This window comes from Lacerta agilis, chromosome Z (assembly GCF_009819535.1).
Source record: "Lacerta agilis isolate rLacAgi1 chromosome Z, rLacAgi1.pri, whole genome shotgun sequence".
In the NCBI taxonomy this organism is placed as follows: domain Eukaryota; kingdom Metazoa; phylum Chordata; class Lepidosauria; order Squamata; family Lacertidae; genus Lacerta; species Lacerta agilis.
Window position 1 is genome coordinate 43129224 of NC_046331.1, and position 12546 is coordinate 43141769.

At 45.0% G+C, this 12546-nt stretch overlaps 1 protein-coding gene across 1 annotated transcript in view; it reads right to left on the minus strand.

Moving 5' to 3' along the window:
- Positions 1-761: 761 nt before the first annotated feature.
- LOC117039894 (transmembrane 9 superfamily member 2-like) overlaps positions 762-12546 on the minus strand; it is a 47672-nt gene continuing 35887 nt past the window's right edge. The window contains exon 17 of the mRNA XM_033137259.1: positions 762-1410. Coding sequence (XP_032993150.1) covers positions 1343-1410 — 68 coding nt within the window. The 3' untranslated portion in view covers positions 762-1342. The remainder of the gene's footprint in view (positions 1411-12546) is intronic.

A 12546-nucleotide genomic window follows, 5' to 3' on the forward strand; every position in this document is an offset into this window, starting at 1 on the left:
TCTTACTATACTAGGGATTATATAGCTATATATGAAATTTCATGCATATCGGTTAATATCTTGACCCTCCTCCACCAAAATAGCTGTTAACTTGGCTGTTTTCCTATGTCGTGAAGGCTGAAATTTCAGTTCAGGGAGCACTTACTGTTCGCAACCCTAACCCTGTGGAAAGCCATCTAATTAGACTTTGATTTGATTTTGAGATGTTTTTAGGAGGTAATTTAATTATTGTTTGATTTTATACCAATGTTATGCATCTGATGTTAGCCACCCTGAGCCCGACTTCGGCCGGGGAGGGTGGGATATAAATAAAAGTTTATTATTATTACTTGTTATTATTCCTTTGTAAGAAAATATGAAATAACGTAAAACCATTTTTGCGCAGGGGGGAATCAATGGGGGGGGGGGGTTTGACAAGAAATTTTCCACACTGGGTACCACCTGACCTTCCTATGCCTGGGGGGGGGTGTGTGACAAAAAAAGTTTGCCCCTGGGTACCAATTTACCTTGCTACGCCCTTGTCGCTGACCACTGGCCATGCTTTTTGGGGCTGATGTGAGCCATAGTTCAGCAACATCTGGAGGGCCAAAGGTTTCCCACACCTCGCCTCATGTAGGTAAACGTTGCATTAGATGGACAAAGGATCTAATTAGGATAAGGCTGCTCCCTATGTTCCTATTATAACAATGCACAAACAAATGGTTTTGGGACTTCAGCAAAGTAACCAACTCAAGGTAACTGAGGAAGCAGCCACACACCAGTCTGTTGGAACTGTGCAGCTTTATTCAAAGCGAAGACAGTGTGGTGTTTCTCCTCCTGCCAAGAGATCTGCATTTGACACTAAATTCTTGTACATTTGTATAAGGTGTCCAGCTAACCTGCAAAGGAGATGCAGACTATTATGTACAGCTGTACTTAAATGTTAAGTTTCAAAAAGTCACATTTTTTTTTACATAGGATTCTACCGGACGGTCCTATACTGTGAACAGAATAATCAAATAACTGTGTAAAAAGAGAAGTAGCAAAGTCACAAGAAACCCCAGCTTGGGAGAAGCAAAGAGTGCAACACACACGTTGTTAAACTGGATTCGTTCTTTCAGCTGCAAACAACAACAACAACAATAATAATAATAAACAACTTGGGATGCGGCATTTGTAAAAAGTGATAAAAGTCAAGTTCTCTGGGATTGTCCAACATTCCTTGGGTCCCATTCTGCTTTTTGGTGCCAAGTTACCAACTCTGCATGTCTATTTTTAAGGTGTCGTGTTTATCCCAGTACATGGTTAAAATATATATATCCATTGACTTGCTGGATATGTTCAAGAGAAATGTGGAAGATCTTCAGTCTACTTTGACAACGCTGTAAATCTTACTAACGAACCAGAAGCAAGCAAAAAATCCAATCGTTCCTAAAAAAGAAGAAGAGAAGTTGAGATGTTTACATGCTCCTGGAATGCAAAAGGTGCCATTCCTGAACAGGGCAAATTGTTGGGTAGTTCTTGTTACACCACCTAGCACTTGCTTGGGTTACTTTCTCTTTTGTCAGAGAATGGTAGGCTAGAGGGAGTGTTGGTCTGAGTTTGCAAGGCACATATTTCCTTTTTAAGCAAAACCACATGCTCAGGATCACTTAACATGCACATCAATTACGCCAAAATTGCAGTTAAAGAGATCCTGAGTGTGAAAAGTTGCCTTGAAAACTTAAGTCACATGCAGGGATTATCTATTTAAAATAATAATAGATCATGTAAGGCTGAAGTTAACCCACCCTCGCTCAAGAAGAAACAAAGTTCCTGTTAACCTAGCAGCCATCTGTGTGTGTATGTGTGTATCAATATATCATTTTTAACATTTAAGCTTTACAATCCAAGCTGAATATCCACTGTATTGTTCACCCAACATTTTCTCAGTGGCAATGCCATTGGCCTAACCCTGCAACTCACTACCCAGAGTCACTTCTGGGAAGCTGGGAAGAATGTACAGTACACCACTATGAGAATGGAGATAGAAGGACTCAAGTCAATCATTCTGGACTAAAAGTGTTCTATGAACCAGGCCAGTGGTCCATGTAATCCAGCATCCTGTTCTCACACTGGTGAACCAGGTGCTTCTGGGAAGCCCCCAAGCAGAGCCTCAGTGCAAAAGCAACTCTCTCCTCCTGCATTTTCCAGCAACTGCAAATGGAATTGCCTGCCTCTTTGTGCACTGACTCTATGTTACAAACGTGCCTGCAAACGTGACATGAAGGCTTGCAACATGAATCCTGCTGTGTGGGAATTCCTTGCAGATCGCCGCAGTGCCTGGAGACAGTCAAGTTGTGCATCCATAGCAGAAACCAGAGGAGGAATGCAGAGAGAAGAAACGCCATGGTGCATCTGCAGCAACACCAGGCCCCTTCATGCGCCCCACCTGCAACAACACATGTCTCTCTCCTGTGTCAGTCTCTACAGGCACAGCAGGAGCTGTAACTCTCCCAACGGTTTGACTTTACCCCTGAAGGTGCACTCTTCCAATGTCTCCCGAGACAAACGGATGCCAATAACAGTATGCGCACCAAGGTCTATCATGGTTGAGCATAAAGCCAGAATTCCAATACTCCAAATAACTACAAAGCAATGCTCATGTCATGTGTTCCCTCCATGTGTACACCAAACATGAAGAGGGAGTGGAGATGTGCCCCACTGGGCACACCTGAGCTTGATTAGTTATGCCTGCCAAGAGGTGCTTATGCATGTGCAACAGTCTTCATGCATGCATCTTCCATGTGATCAAGGGTTCATGCACAGCTAGGTGCACACAGGTGTCCCTCTGCAGGTATTCAGCTTAGCAAACATCCACTGGAAAGAGGAGCACAATGACGGAGGTGTGAGGACACCAGACCGGGTCCCAACTCCCTTGCCACCCTGTACAGAGGTGGATGGCTCTTCGCACCATATGTGGACATGGCAAGAACACAATGACCTACCCCCACATTCTTTTCAGGGAAAGGACATAGCTCAAGTGGTGGATGGAGCAACTGTTTTGCACACATAAGTATCTGGGTTCAACCCCCAGCATCTCCTGACAGGGCTGGGAGAGACCAGTAACTGAGATCCTAGAGAGTCACTGCCTGGGTAGATAATACTAAGCTAGGAAGCCAACATTCTGATTTCTGCTACTTAAAATTTACTACTTAAATTTTGCACCTGTGGCCACTCTTCTGAGCTGCCTTATTTTTAGAGGTGGGGGAGGGGGTGTTATGGGTTAAGGGGGGGAAAGCAGCATTAAGAAATAAACTCTGGTTGCTATCTGTTTCGAAGATATTCACATTTCCTGCAGAACTATCTCTATCACAAATGCATCCCATACGCCCTACTAGATAGCGAGCCATAAGAGAAGCACAATGGCTTTGTAAGCACCTCCTTATGAACTGACTCCTTATGCATGCACACAGATTAGGCAGGTCAGTAGCTGCTGCTAACCAAAAGAAGGCACCCTTACAAAGGAAAAATAAAAGGGTTCACCCCAACTCTCTCCCCCTGCAAGCACTGCTGCCCTCTTCCCCACCACCACAACACACACCTGGCTTGCTATTCTAGTCCCCTCATATTGACACTTCTCTCTTTTCCCCCCACAGCCTGCTATCATGTTCTGCAGATTACCCTCTTCCACAGGGTTTGCAGCTATCATCCTTTCAAACAGTGGGGGGACAGCAGATTTACTGCGCTTGATAGGAGATCATACGCCAGCCACAAAAGGATATTTAATTCCTTTATGGGCTTGACATCTCAAAGTCTTTCCAGTCTGCAGTCGATTCTCACTCCTCCCCACTGTGTGAGGCACTCCTATCTGGCGCTAGTGTGACCTCTGTGGCCTCCCAGATCTCACATATAGAATTTTTGATTTCTAGGGATCCTCAGATGGATAAATGGAGAGTTAGACAGACAGAGAGAACATGAACATAAACACACACACACACACACACACTCCCCATGCACACATAAACATCTAGGAGCTCAAAAAAAGTATTCCCAATTCCTAGATGTTCCGACAGGCTTTACACATATTGCACTGGTGTTGAAAGATCTGCACTGGCTACCTATTAGCTACCAAGCCAAATTCAAGGTGTTATTGTTGATATTTAAAGTCCTAAACAACTGGGGGAGGGCAGGATAAGAGCATAAGCACAGCCCTGCTGGATGAGGCCAGTTACCCATCAAGTCCAGCATCCTGTTCTCCCAGTGACCAACCAGCAGCCAATGGGATGGATATCTAGCAGAGCTTTCTTCTAAAATGGTAAAATACATCTATCTTTTTATTTTAGGAAGTAATGGGTGCATTATAACCTTCTGAGCTAAGAACACCCACTGAATCTGGGAGGGGTAGATTTGGGGAGGGAGGTAACCTCTCCTCTCACCCCTGGTAGTTCCTTGAAGAGCTTTAAATGGAATGCCAGAACTACCGGTACACTTCCTCACAATGAGTCAGTTCTAGCCTCCCTTAGGACCAAGGCTCCCCAAACTCCCTTGGGATCCTACCATCTCAAGCAGAATAAAACACAGCCAAGAGTCTATTTGTGTTCTAATATAAGCTCAAGCAGGCATAGGGTGGAGAGACTGGATAAGAGAAAAGTTTTACTCCTTATAGAATACTAGGAACTCATGCAGCACTCAGTAAAGCTGAGTGCTGCAAGACTCAAAGCAGGCAAAAGGAAGTGTTTTTTTCAAACAATACAAAGTTAAACTATGAAACTTGCTTCCACAAGAGATAGTGATGGCCACCAAAAGAGGATTTGACTAATGCATGGAGGATAAAACTTTCAACAGCTACTAGCCACGATGGCTATCTGCTCCCTACACTCGGAATATCCGCTGCTGGGAACTGCAGGTGGAGCAAGTGCTCTGGTACTCTGGCTTGTGCGCCCTCCACAGGCATTTATCTGGGTTGCCACTGTGAGATCAGGATGCTGGACTAGATGGGCCATTGGCTTGATCTTATGTCATAAACATATTGCATTCCCAACAAAAAAGCTGAAGATTTAGAAAAGTTCGAGCAACCAGAGAGCCTGTGGATCTTAATACATGAATAATAAAATGGGCATTCCCATATTAATTATTTGGACTCAAAGTCAAAGTGTGGCTTCCAAAGGCTCCATCAAGGTAAAGAGCAAAGGTCAGAATTCCATCGCTGCAGAATTACTGCAAACCAAGATCTCCTTTAGCAAAACCACAACGCCAGCGATCTAGCGATACGGTAGTGCCTGGAAGGAAACTCAATAAAGCTGTTCAGCTATCCAAGTTCAGCCGTCCTTGCCAACACTAAAACCTGTGATCAATTAGTGCAAGCAAAAGAAATAATTGGAAACACAGGTCAAGAACAAAGCTGCATTCCCCACTCCCCGTGTTTTTGCAAACAGAGACCCTTCAACGCACCTCTCTCACTACAGAGGTAGCTGTCCAAATCCAACCTCCCTATAACATCCAACTTAAAAGTGCCTGGCTGACAAGGCTATGTTTTGCATTATCAGTAGCTTTCACCAAGCGAAACAGGATGTTTTCCTAAATAAAAGCATTTTATGGAACATAAAATACCATTCTGATAGCTCATTGTAAACTGTCACTAGGGTTCCTATCTTAAAGGTTACAGGCTGAATGTGAAGAACAAGGAGGCTACTCTGTGCAGCTTGCCAGATGACACGAGGGGCGGGGGAGATCCATTAAGTTGCTCATGTCCTCCCCCCAAAAAACTTAAGCCTGAAAAAAGCCCTTATCAGGAGAAGAACGCCTTTGAAGGCAGAACACCACACATCTCTTGGCATTTTATGGAACACTAGATAGTAGGATTTATCAGAGGTGAATATACTAGAATAAATGAACCATTTGCTCTCACCAGTAAGGGAGTTCTTGTTCTTTATTTGAAGAAAATATGGAATTCCTGAAGATGGAATTTACGTTTCATGAAGAAACTAAGTCCCCCTCCAGTGGTTGATATCTATTATTATAATTGTGCATTGCCCTTCAGCCAAAAACAAATACAAAATTCATACTGTAATAATAAAAACAAACCAGGAAATCCCCCAGGGCTATCTGGGAAACCATTAGATCCATCAAATTCTGAGAGCCGAACATCCTCATAGGTCCCTCACCACTGCGGGGGGGGGGAGGTGCTGAGAGCCTAAATCTCATCAGGAAGTGATGTGACCATGACAAGGGACTGATGTCAATATTCCCCACTTTCAGATCACCCTCTTCCTGCCCAGCCAAGGAAACAAGGTCCAGAGTGTGACCTGCCACATGCATTGGGTCAATGATATGTTAGAGCAGCCCTGTGCTTGTTGTGGCTGCCATGAAGTCTTGAGACACCTGCTTTGGCATGGACGCTGAGGTCCCTCAACACTGCTTCAGTCTCAGTGATACAGGCCAGATTGGCCCCCTCATTCCCAATCAGATCACGGATGAGGGAGGTCTTATTCAAAGCTAACCTGCCATTCAACAGCAGCACTGCGGACCTGAGGGCTGGCTGATAAGACAACCACAATTCCCCAGGTTGGAAGGAGCCACTAACTGCCTCTGCTTTGTGCTCCTCACCAGGCTTGCCCCACCCCACATATGGTATCTCCCCCTTGCCTAGAACCACTGCAGTTGGGGTTTCCCCTGCTCTCTTCAGCTCCTCTCATTCCAGGCACACCTTACCTCCCTTAATTTGGGGGGGGGGACAACCCAAATTATTAACACACACACACACACACACACGATAAAAAGCAGTTACTGTAAAACAAATTAAACATTTTAAACCATTAGGGCAAGGCCATCCCCAGAGAAAATAATGTTATGGGGATGGTGCTTGCCTCTCCCTGATGCCGCTCCCTACAAAGGGGGCAGTGTCAGCCCCTACTCCCCTGGTAGATTCAGCCCAGGTGGGTTCTCAGTCATCCAGTCAGCAGGGGGTAGAACAGGGCAGTCTTCCCTCCACTGGCCAAAGGTGCAAAAATGCCTGCTTCCTCGAGAGGAGGGGGAATCCCAGTGGCTGTGGAGGTGGGCCAGATGAACAGCTCTCTCCTCCATTGTTGATCTCTGGCTACTGCTAGCCCCGAGAGTGAAGTGTCTTGTGACTGAAAGGGCAGAAGGCTGGGAGGCTAACCATGGGTGGAGAAAGAGCCAAGGGCAGTTGGTGCCAGCTATTTCTGGTTTTGTCCCCATCCTCCTCCCTGCTAAATTCCACAAGAAGAAACCTGAGGCTAAGGAAGGCAAAACTGACAGCGACCCAGACCACCCAGACTGCTTGTTGGTGGAGGCTGGTAAAAAGGCAGAAGTTGGTGGGGCAGCGTCCCATTTGCCCTAATGCACTTCAACAGAGGACACTTTTTTCAATGGAACATTAGCTAAACTGGAGGATTCACTGCATCACACTGGACAAGGGGTTCGCAAAATACTCTGGTGATGTAGATGGCAATGCCTTCTAGTTACAGGCCTGAGCGGAGGGAACCAGCTATTTCCAAACCATGTATTTACAGGGACCACTTCTCTAATTAAAACGCAACACTGAAAGACAAGCACACATCTGGTAGCAGATTCTCTTCCTCATAATCTTGTCTGGATTACACCCCTCCCTCCCCCTTTATTGCATTATAGACATCATTCTAATAAATGTCTGAAGCAGCCTGTTTGTCCAAAGTGCCCTTTCTTCTAGAAAGGGCACAGCATTCACGTATCTCTTGCCGCAACATTCTGCAAGCCAGAGCCTCCATCACTAGCTCTGGAAGCTCTGAGTGCATGAAGAATGCAAAGGGCATAACATTGCACAAAAAAAGGAGAGGCTCACCAGGCAGGATGCATCTCAATGAGGTTCAGCTGGAAATCTCATGTGTATGCATATAAATCGTGAATGTCTGCAAAGTGTTTATAGCCAAGCTACGAGGTCAGTCAATTCCCTTTTCTGTTACATCTTGGTGTTGTGTGCGCACACATGAGACTATGGGTTGTATCCAGTACAGCAGTAAGTTAAAGTCATTCAGTGGTATACCTGTTTCATCAGAGAAATGCTTTGCGCTAATGAAACGCTGCTGTACAAAAGAACGGACAAGCTGGTTGCTAGTAACTCTGTTGCACAATATACTGCACGAGTTTCCACTAGCAAAAGAGTTGCATTTTATTCCTCTGTTGCACAACTTTGCAACTCACCCATATGCTAGTGCAAGAGCCTTGGTGGTAGTAGGCAGATAGCACTGGATACAGCCCCAAATACACACACACACACACACACACACACACACACACACACGTATATATGTTAGGAGGGGTTTTGTATGAAACATCCCAACCCTATTCCCACCAGTCTGGTCATAGAATCATTGTAGTTTGGCACTTAGAGATGGTCCAATGCAGTGAGCACTGCTTCTTCCTTGGGTGTGCAGACATGTACTTCCAAACTTGTGGCACATCACTCTTGCCAAATAAGCAGCCCAGAGTTCATTAACAACAAAGGAGGAGCTCTGCTAGATCAGACCAAAGGCATGCCTACTTCAAAAACCTATTTCCGACAGTGAAGAACCAGGTGCCTCCCAGGAACCAAGAAAGCACAATGACCCTTCACCCAGAGGTGCCATACAGCTACCATGACTAATAAACCTTGGCAGACCTCTCCTCCTCCATGGAATGATATGCATGTAGGCTCGTATGATGGTGTGGTTTGAGAGTAGGAAGAAGACCTGGGAGACAAGGGTTCAAAACCCCACTCAGCCCCAAAGTTCACAGCCTCTTAGCCTAGCCCACCACACAGAATTGTTTCAAGGATGAAATGGGGGGGGGGAGAGAAAACCATGTACCCCACCTTGAGCTTCCTGGAGGAAAGGTGGGACATAGGTGTTAATAATAAAACAAGTAATTCCTTTTTAGGATGGTGGATTCAGGATGGTGGTCATTGCCATAGTCTTGTGGCAGAAAATCCCACAAGTTAACTATGTGCGTTTTACTGCTGGTCACTCTGCATTCCCCAATTCTATATAGAGATGTAGGACAACCTTGCTCACTGAAGTGCTGCCCTGCCATAAAAGTGTTAGATGGGATGTTACACACACAATTTCTTGCAATTGGCCAAAGCATCCTCTCTAGTCAACATGCAGGCTCATTTTATTATGTTCAGACTAAAATCCCAACCTCTTCTCTTTGATCTTTTGTTCTCCCCCTCCTCTAAACACCCTATAAGTCAGTAATGCAACAGATCAGGAACTACTTCCAGTCTGCAAGTGCTCTATAGAAGTACTCTGTGCTGACATGGAGAAAAGCTGCATTTTTACATTTAGTGTGTTTCTTGGTTCCCCACCACCAATGACCATAACTCAGTGGTGAAATTTCTGCAAAAGATCCTAGGTTTCATCCCCGTCATCTCCAGCTACGACTGCAAAAAAGACTTCCTGTCTGAATTCCTGGAGAGTCACTGCATGTCAGTGTATACAATACTAAGCTAGAGGAACCAATGCTTCATAAGGCAGCTTCCTATGTTCCTAGGTAATGTCACAGTACTTGAAATGAGACTGTCTATGTTGCACCTCACTCTTTAATGGAGAGAGAGAGAGAGAGAGAGAATAATTCAAAGCTCTGGCCAATTGCAAGAAAGCAAAAAACAGAATATATTCTGCACTCTGGCAATGTGTGTGTGTGTGCGCGCGCGCGCATTGGTTTTCTGAACCCAAGAACTCTCTACATCATACCGCTTTCAATCGCCACACAGTGGGGGCTGCTTTTGGAATCTGGAATTCTAAACACAATTTACCCAGGAGATCAAAACTCAATTTTGAAAATGGCATGAACTCACAAGTGAAAATGATGATCACAAACAGAGGGTGTAGAGTAGCCACCTGCTTCCAACTAAATGCAGCATTTTCTTCTGTGTCCAAGCACGTAAGAAGGACAGTAATCATAAAGCTATCCCTGCACAAAATATACCCATTCACTTACCATATTATTACCCGGAGAATCATACTGAAAATTGCTAGCTACAAATTTAGAAGAACAGAAATAATAATTGCAAGAAGCAGCATGGTATTAGGCCAGCACAACGAGGTCCTGTGTTACCCTCATGGGCTATTGGAGGAGCCCTGAAGAAGCCCAAGTTAGGGGCCCAGAAGGGGTGAGAGAGGGGGTTAGAGTCAGACACACAAATCCAGGCACTGCCACCTCACCCATAAAACCACTTGTCTTCCGTGGAAAGGTAGAGCACCACCCAGCCACATTCTCCTTCAGTGCTCTGGCTCTTGTTGCCTGGGCATGGGAACCCAGTGAGGATCACTGACTGGCAGCAAGGAAAAAACCTATTGCACAAGATGACACGGGGCTCTGCTCATTTGAAGGTCCCAGGTCAAATCCTGGCAGCCACAGAGCTGTGGAAGCCCCTCCCCTGAGACTTCAAAGAGATGCTAAGACCAGACCAATGACACAATGCTGGATGAAAGACACCTTAGCAAAGGCAGTTTCATATAATGTAGGGGTGGGGGACCTTTTTCAGCCAGAAGGCCACATACCCTAAAGAGGAACCTGCCTTGCCCCACCCTCCAGCCCAAGGAACCTTCAGGAGGGTGTTGCTGCTGCAGGAACAGCTGTGAGGGGTGAGAGACTCAGTGTTGGCCAGCAGGTAAAGGCTTTCCCCACCTGCCTTGCTCCGCCCTCCAGCCCTAGGAGCCTTCATAAGAGAGCTGTTTCCAGAGGAAGAACAGAGGGGTGAGAGACTGTTTGCCATCAGGGGGTAGTTGGTTTCACCTGTGCAGCTGCATCTCCAGGGGAGTCTCTGGAGTATGTGTGCATGAACTTAGCAGTGCTTAATTTATTTTTTGGCTGCTATTTTGTTAACGTTGTTTTATAGACTACAAATGCTGTATTGATTTGTTCATCATATAATATGACCTTTGCTTTAATTGTGATGTTTAGCCCATTTATTAAGTTGCTGCTTTGTTAACAGTGTTTTAGGGATTGTAATTGTTCCACCAATTATTTGTTGATTATTCTATATGACTTATGCTGTACGTGGGATGTTCTATAATGTTATTGCTATTTATTGTAAACTGCTTTGGGATGCATCCAAATGAGAAGCAGAATAGAATTATAATACAGTGGTACCTCGCTAGACGAATGCCTCGCTAGACGAAAGGCATTCGCTAGCGAAAGGGTGCTTCGCAAGACGGAGTTTCCTATGGCCGCGACTCGCAAAATGAAAACGTTTTGTGGTTTTTCTTCTTCCGTGCTTCCTCTGACCGTGCTTCACAATACGAAATTTTCGCTATACGATAGCACTCGCAGAACGAATTAATTTCGTCTTGCGAGGCACCACTGTAAATCAAATCAGCTTTCTGGGAGCCACATAGCAATGCTGGATTGGGCCTGATGCAAAAGTGGGCAGAACAATGGACATAACTTGCTGTAGTTCAGTAGGTTATTTCCCACCCATGCAAGCCACAGGTCTACACACACACACACACACACACACACACACTTCATTCCCCCTCTTACAGGCAAGCAAGAGACAACATTATCATTCAAGGACACATGCCAACCAGGCGAAAGCACTCAAAGGGGGGCATATTCTGGGGAGAGATCAGAAGGCAAAACAGAGAGGCTGGATATCATGGTTGCTTTGTATTTTCCATGGCACTTGTTTGGCCAGACTGCAACTCTTCAGTGAGTACAAACCTCCAACCCAAAGTCTGAATGATAATAATAATAATAACAATTTATTCGACCGTCAGTCAGAACACCGTCTGAATGATAAGGAACACACCCATCTTCCTTCTCACAAGCTGATTACCTCCTCTTTTTCATGGTTTGCCAATAGTGCAAACCAGGAATTGCCTTCAAGCCATGATTCTAAAATGTGGTTTGAAAGTGGGTTTGCAAGCCACAGTTTGGAGACAATAATCAGCACTCAGAGGGCTAGAACAAGCAAGCAAAGTAATATGTTCCTAAGCCTCCAAACTGTGATCGGCACATGACGTCTAAACCAGACCTTAACGTGAGAACACACAGGTGTAAACTTTGCCACGGCACATTTAAGCCTCACTGCCCTTTGTATCAAGGAGATCACGGCCGACATATCTGACGATTTTAATCCCTTTCAGCAGCAGCTGTAACAATTTCAATTATCATTTCCTATATGAAAAGGATATTTCTGATTCTAGCAATTTACATCACACAAGCGAAACTGAAATTGGCAGCTAACCCAAGCTAAACCCAGACGGGCATTAGCATACTGCTTTAGTTCAGAATTAAAACTTTTTTTTTAATGCTAGAATTTATTTGGGGTGAATTATAGGGGGGCCATCTGGAACTTGCCTGCAGAGCTGTGGACTTAAAGAAGGGTTTAGCTGGGAACACCAATTCCCATATTTACTTACTAATAATTTTAAATTGGTGAGATTAAATCCTACTCGCTTTCTACCTCCATCAGACTGAAGACAGCTAAAGAAGAAATCCTTCTGCAAGGCCACAAGCAAGGATGAGAAAACCCTTTAATGAAAGCTTCCAGGAGAGCAGCCATGTTTGCTTTTTTATGCAAGGGAGAGTAGGAACACAGGGAGA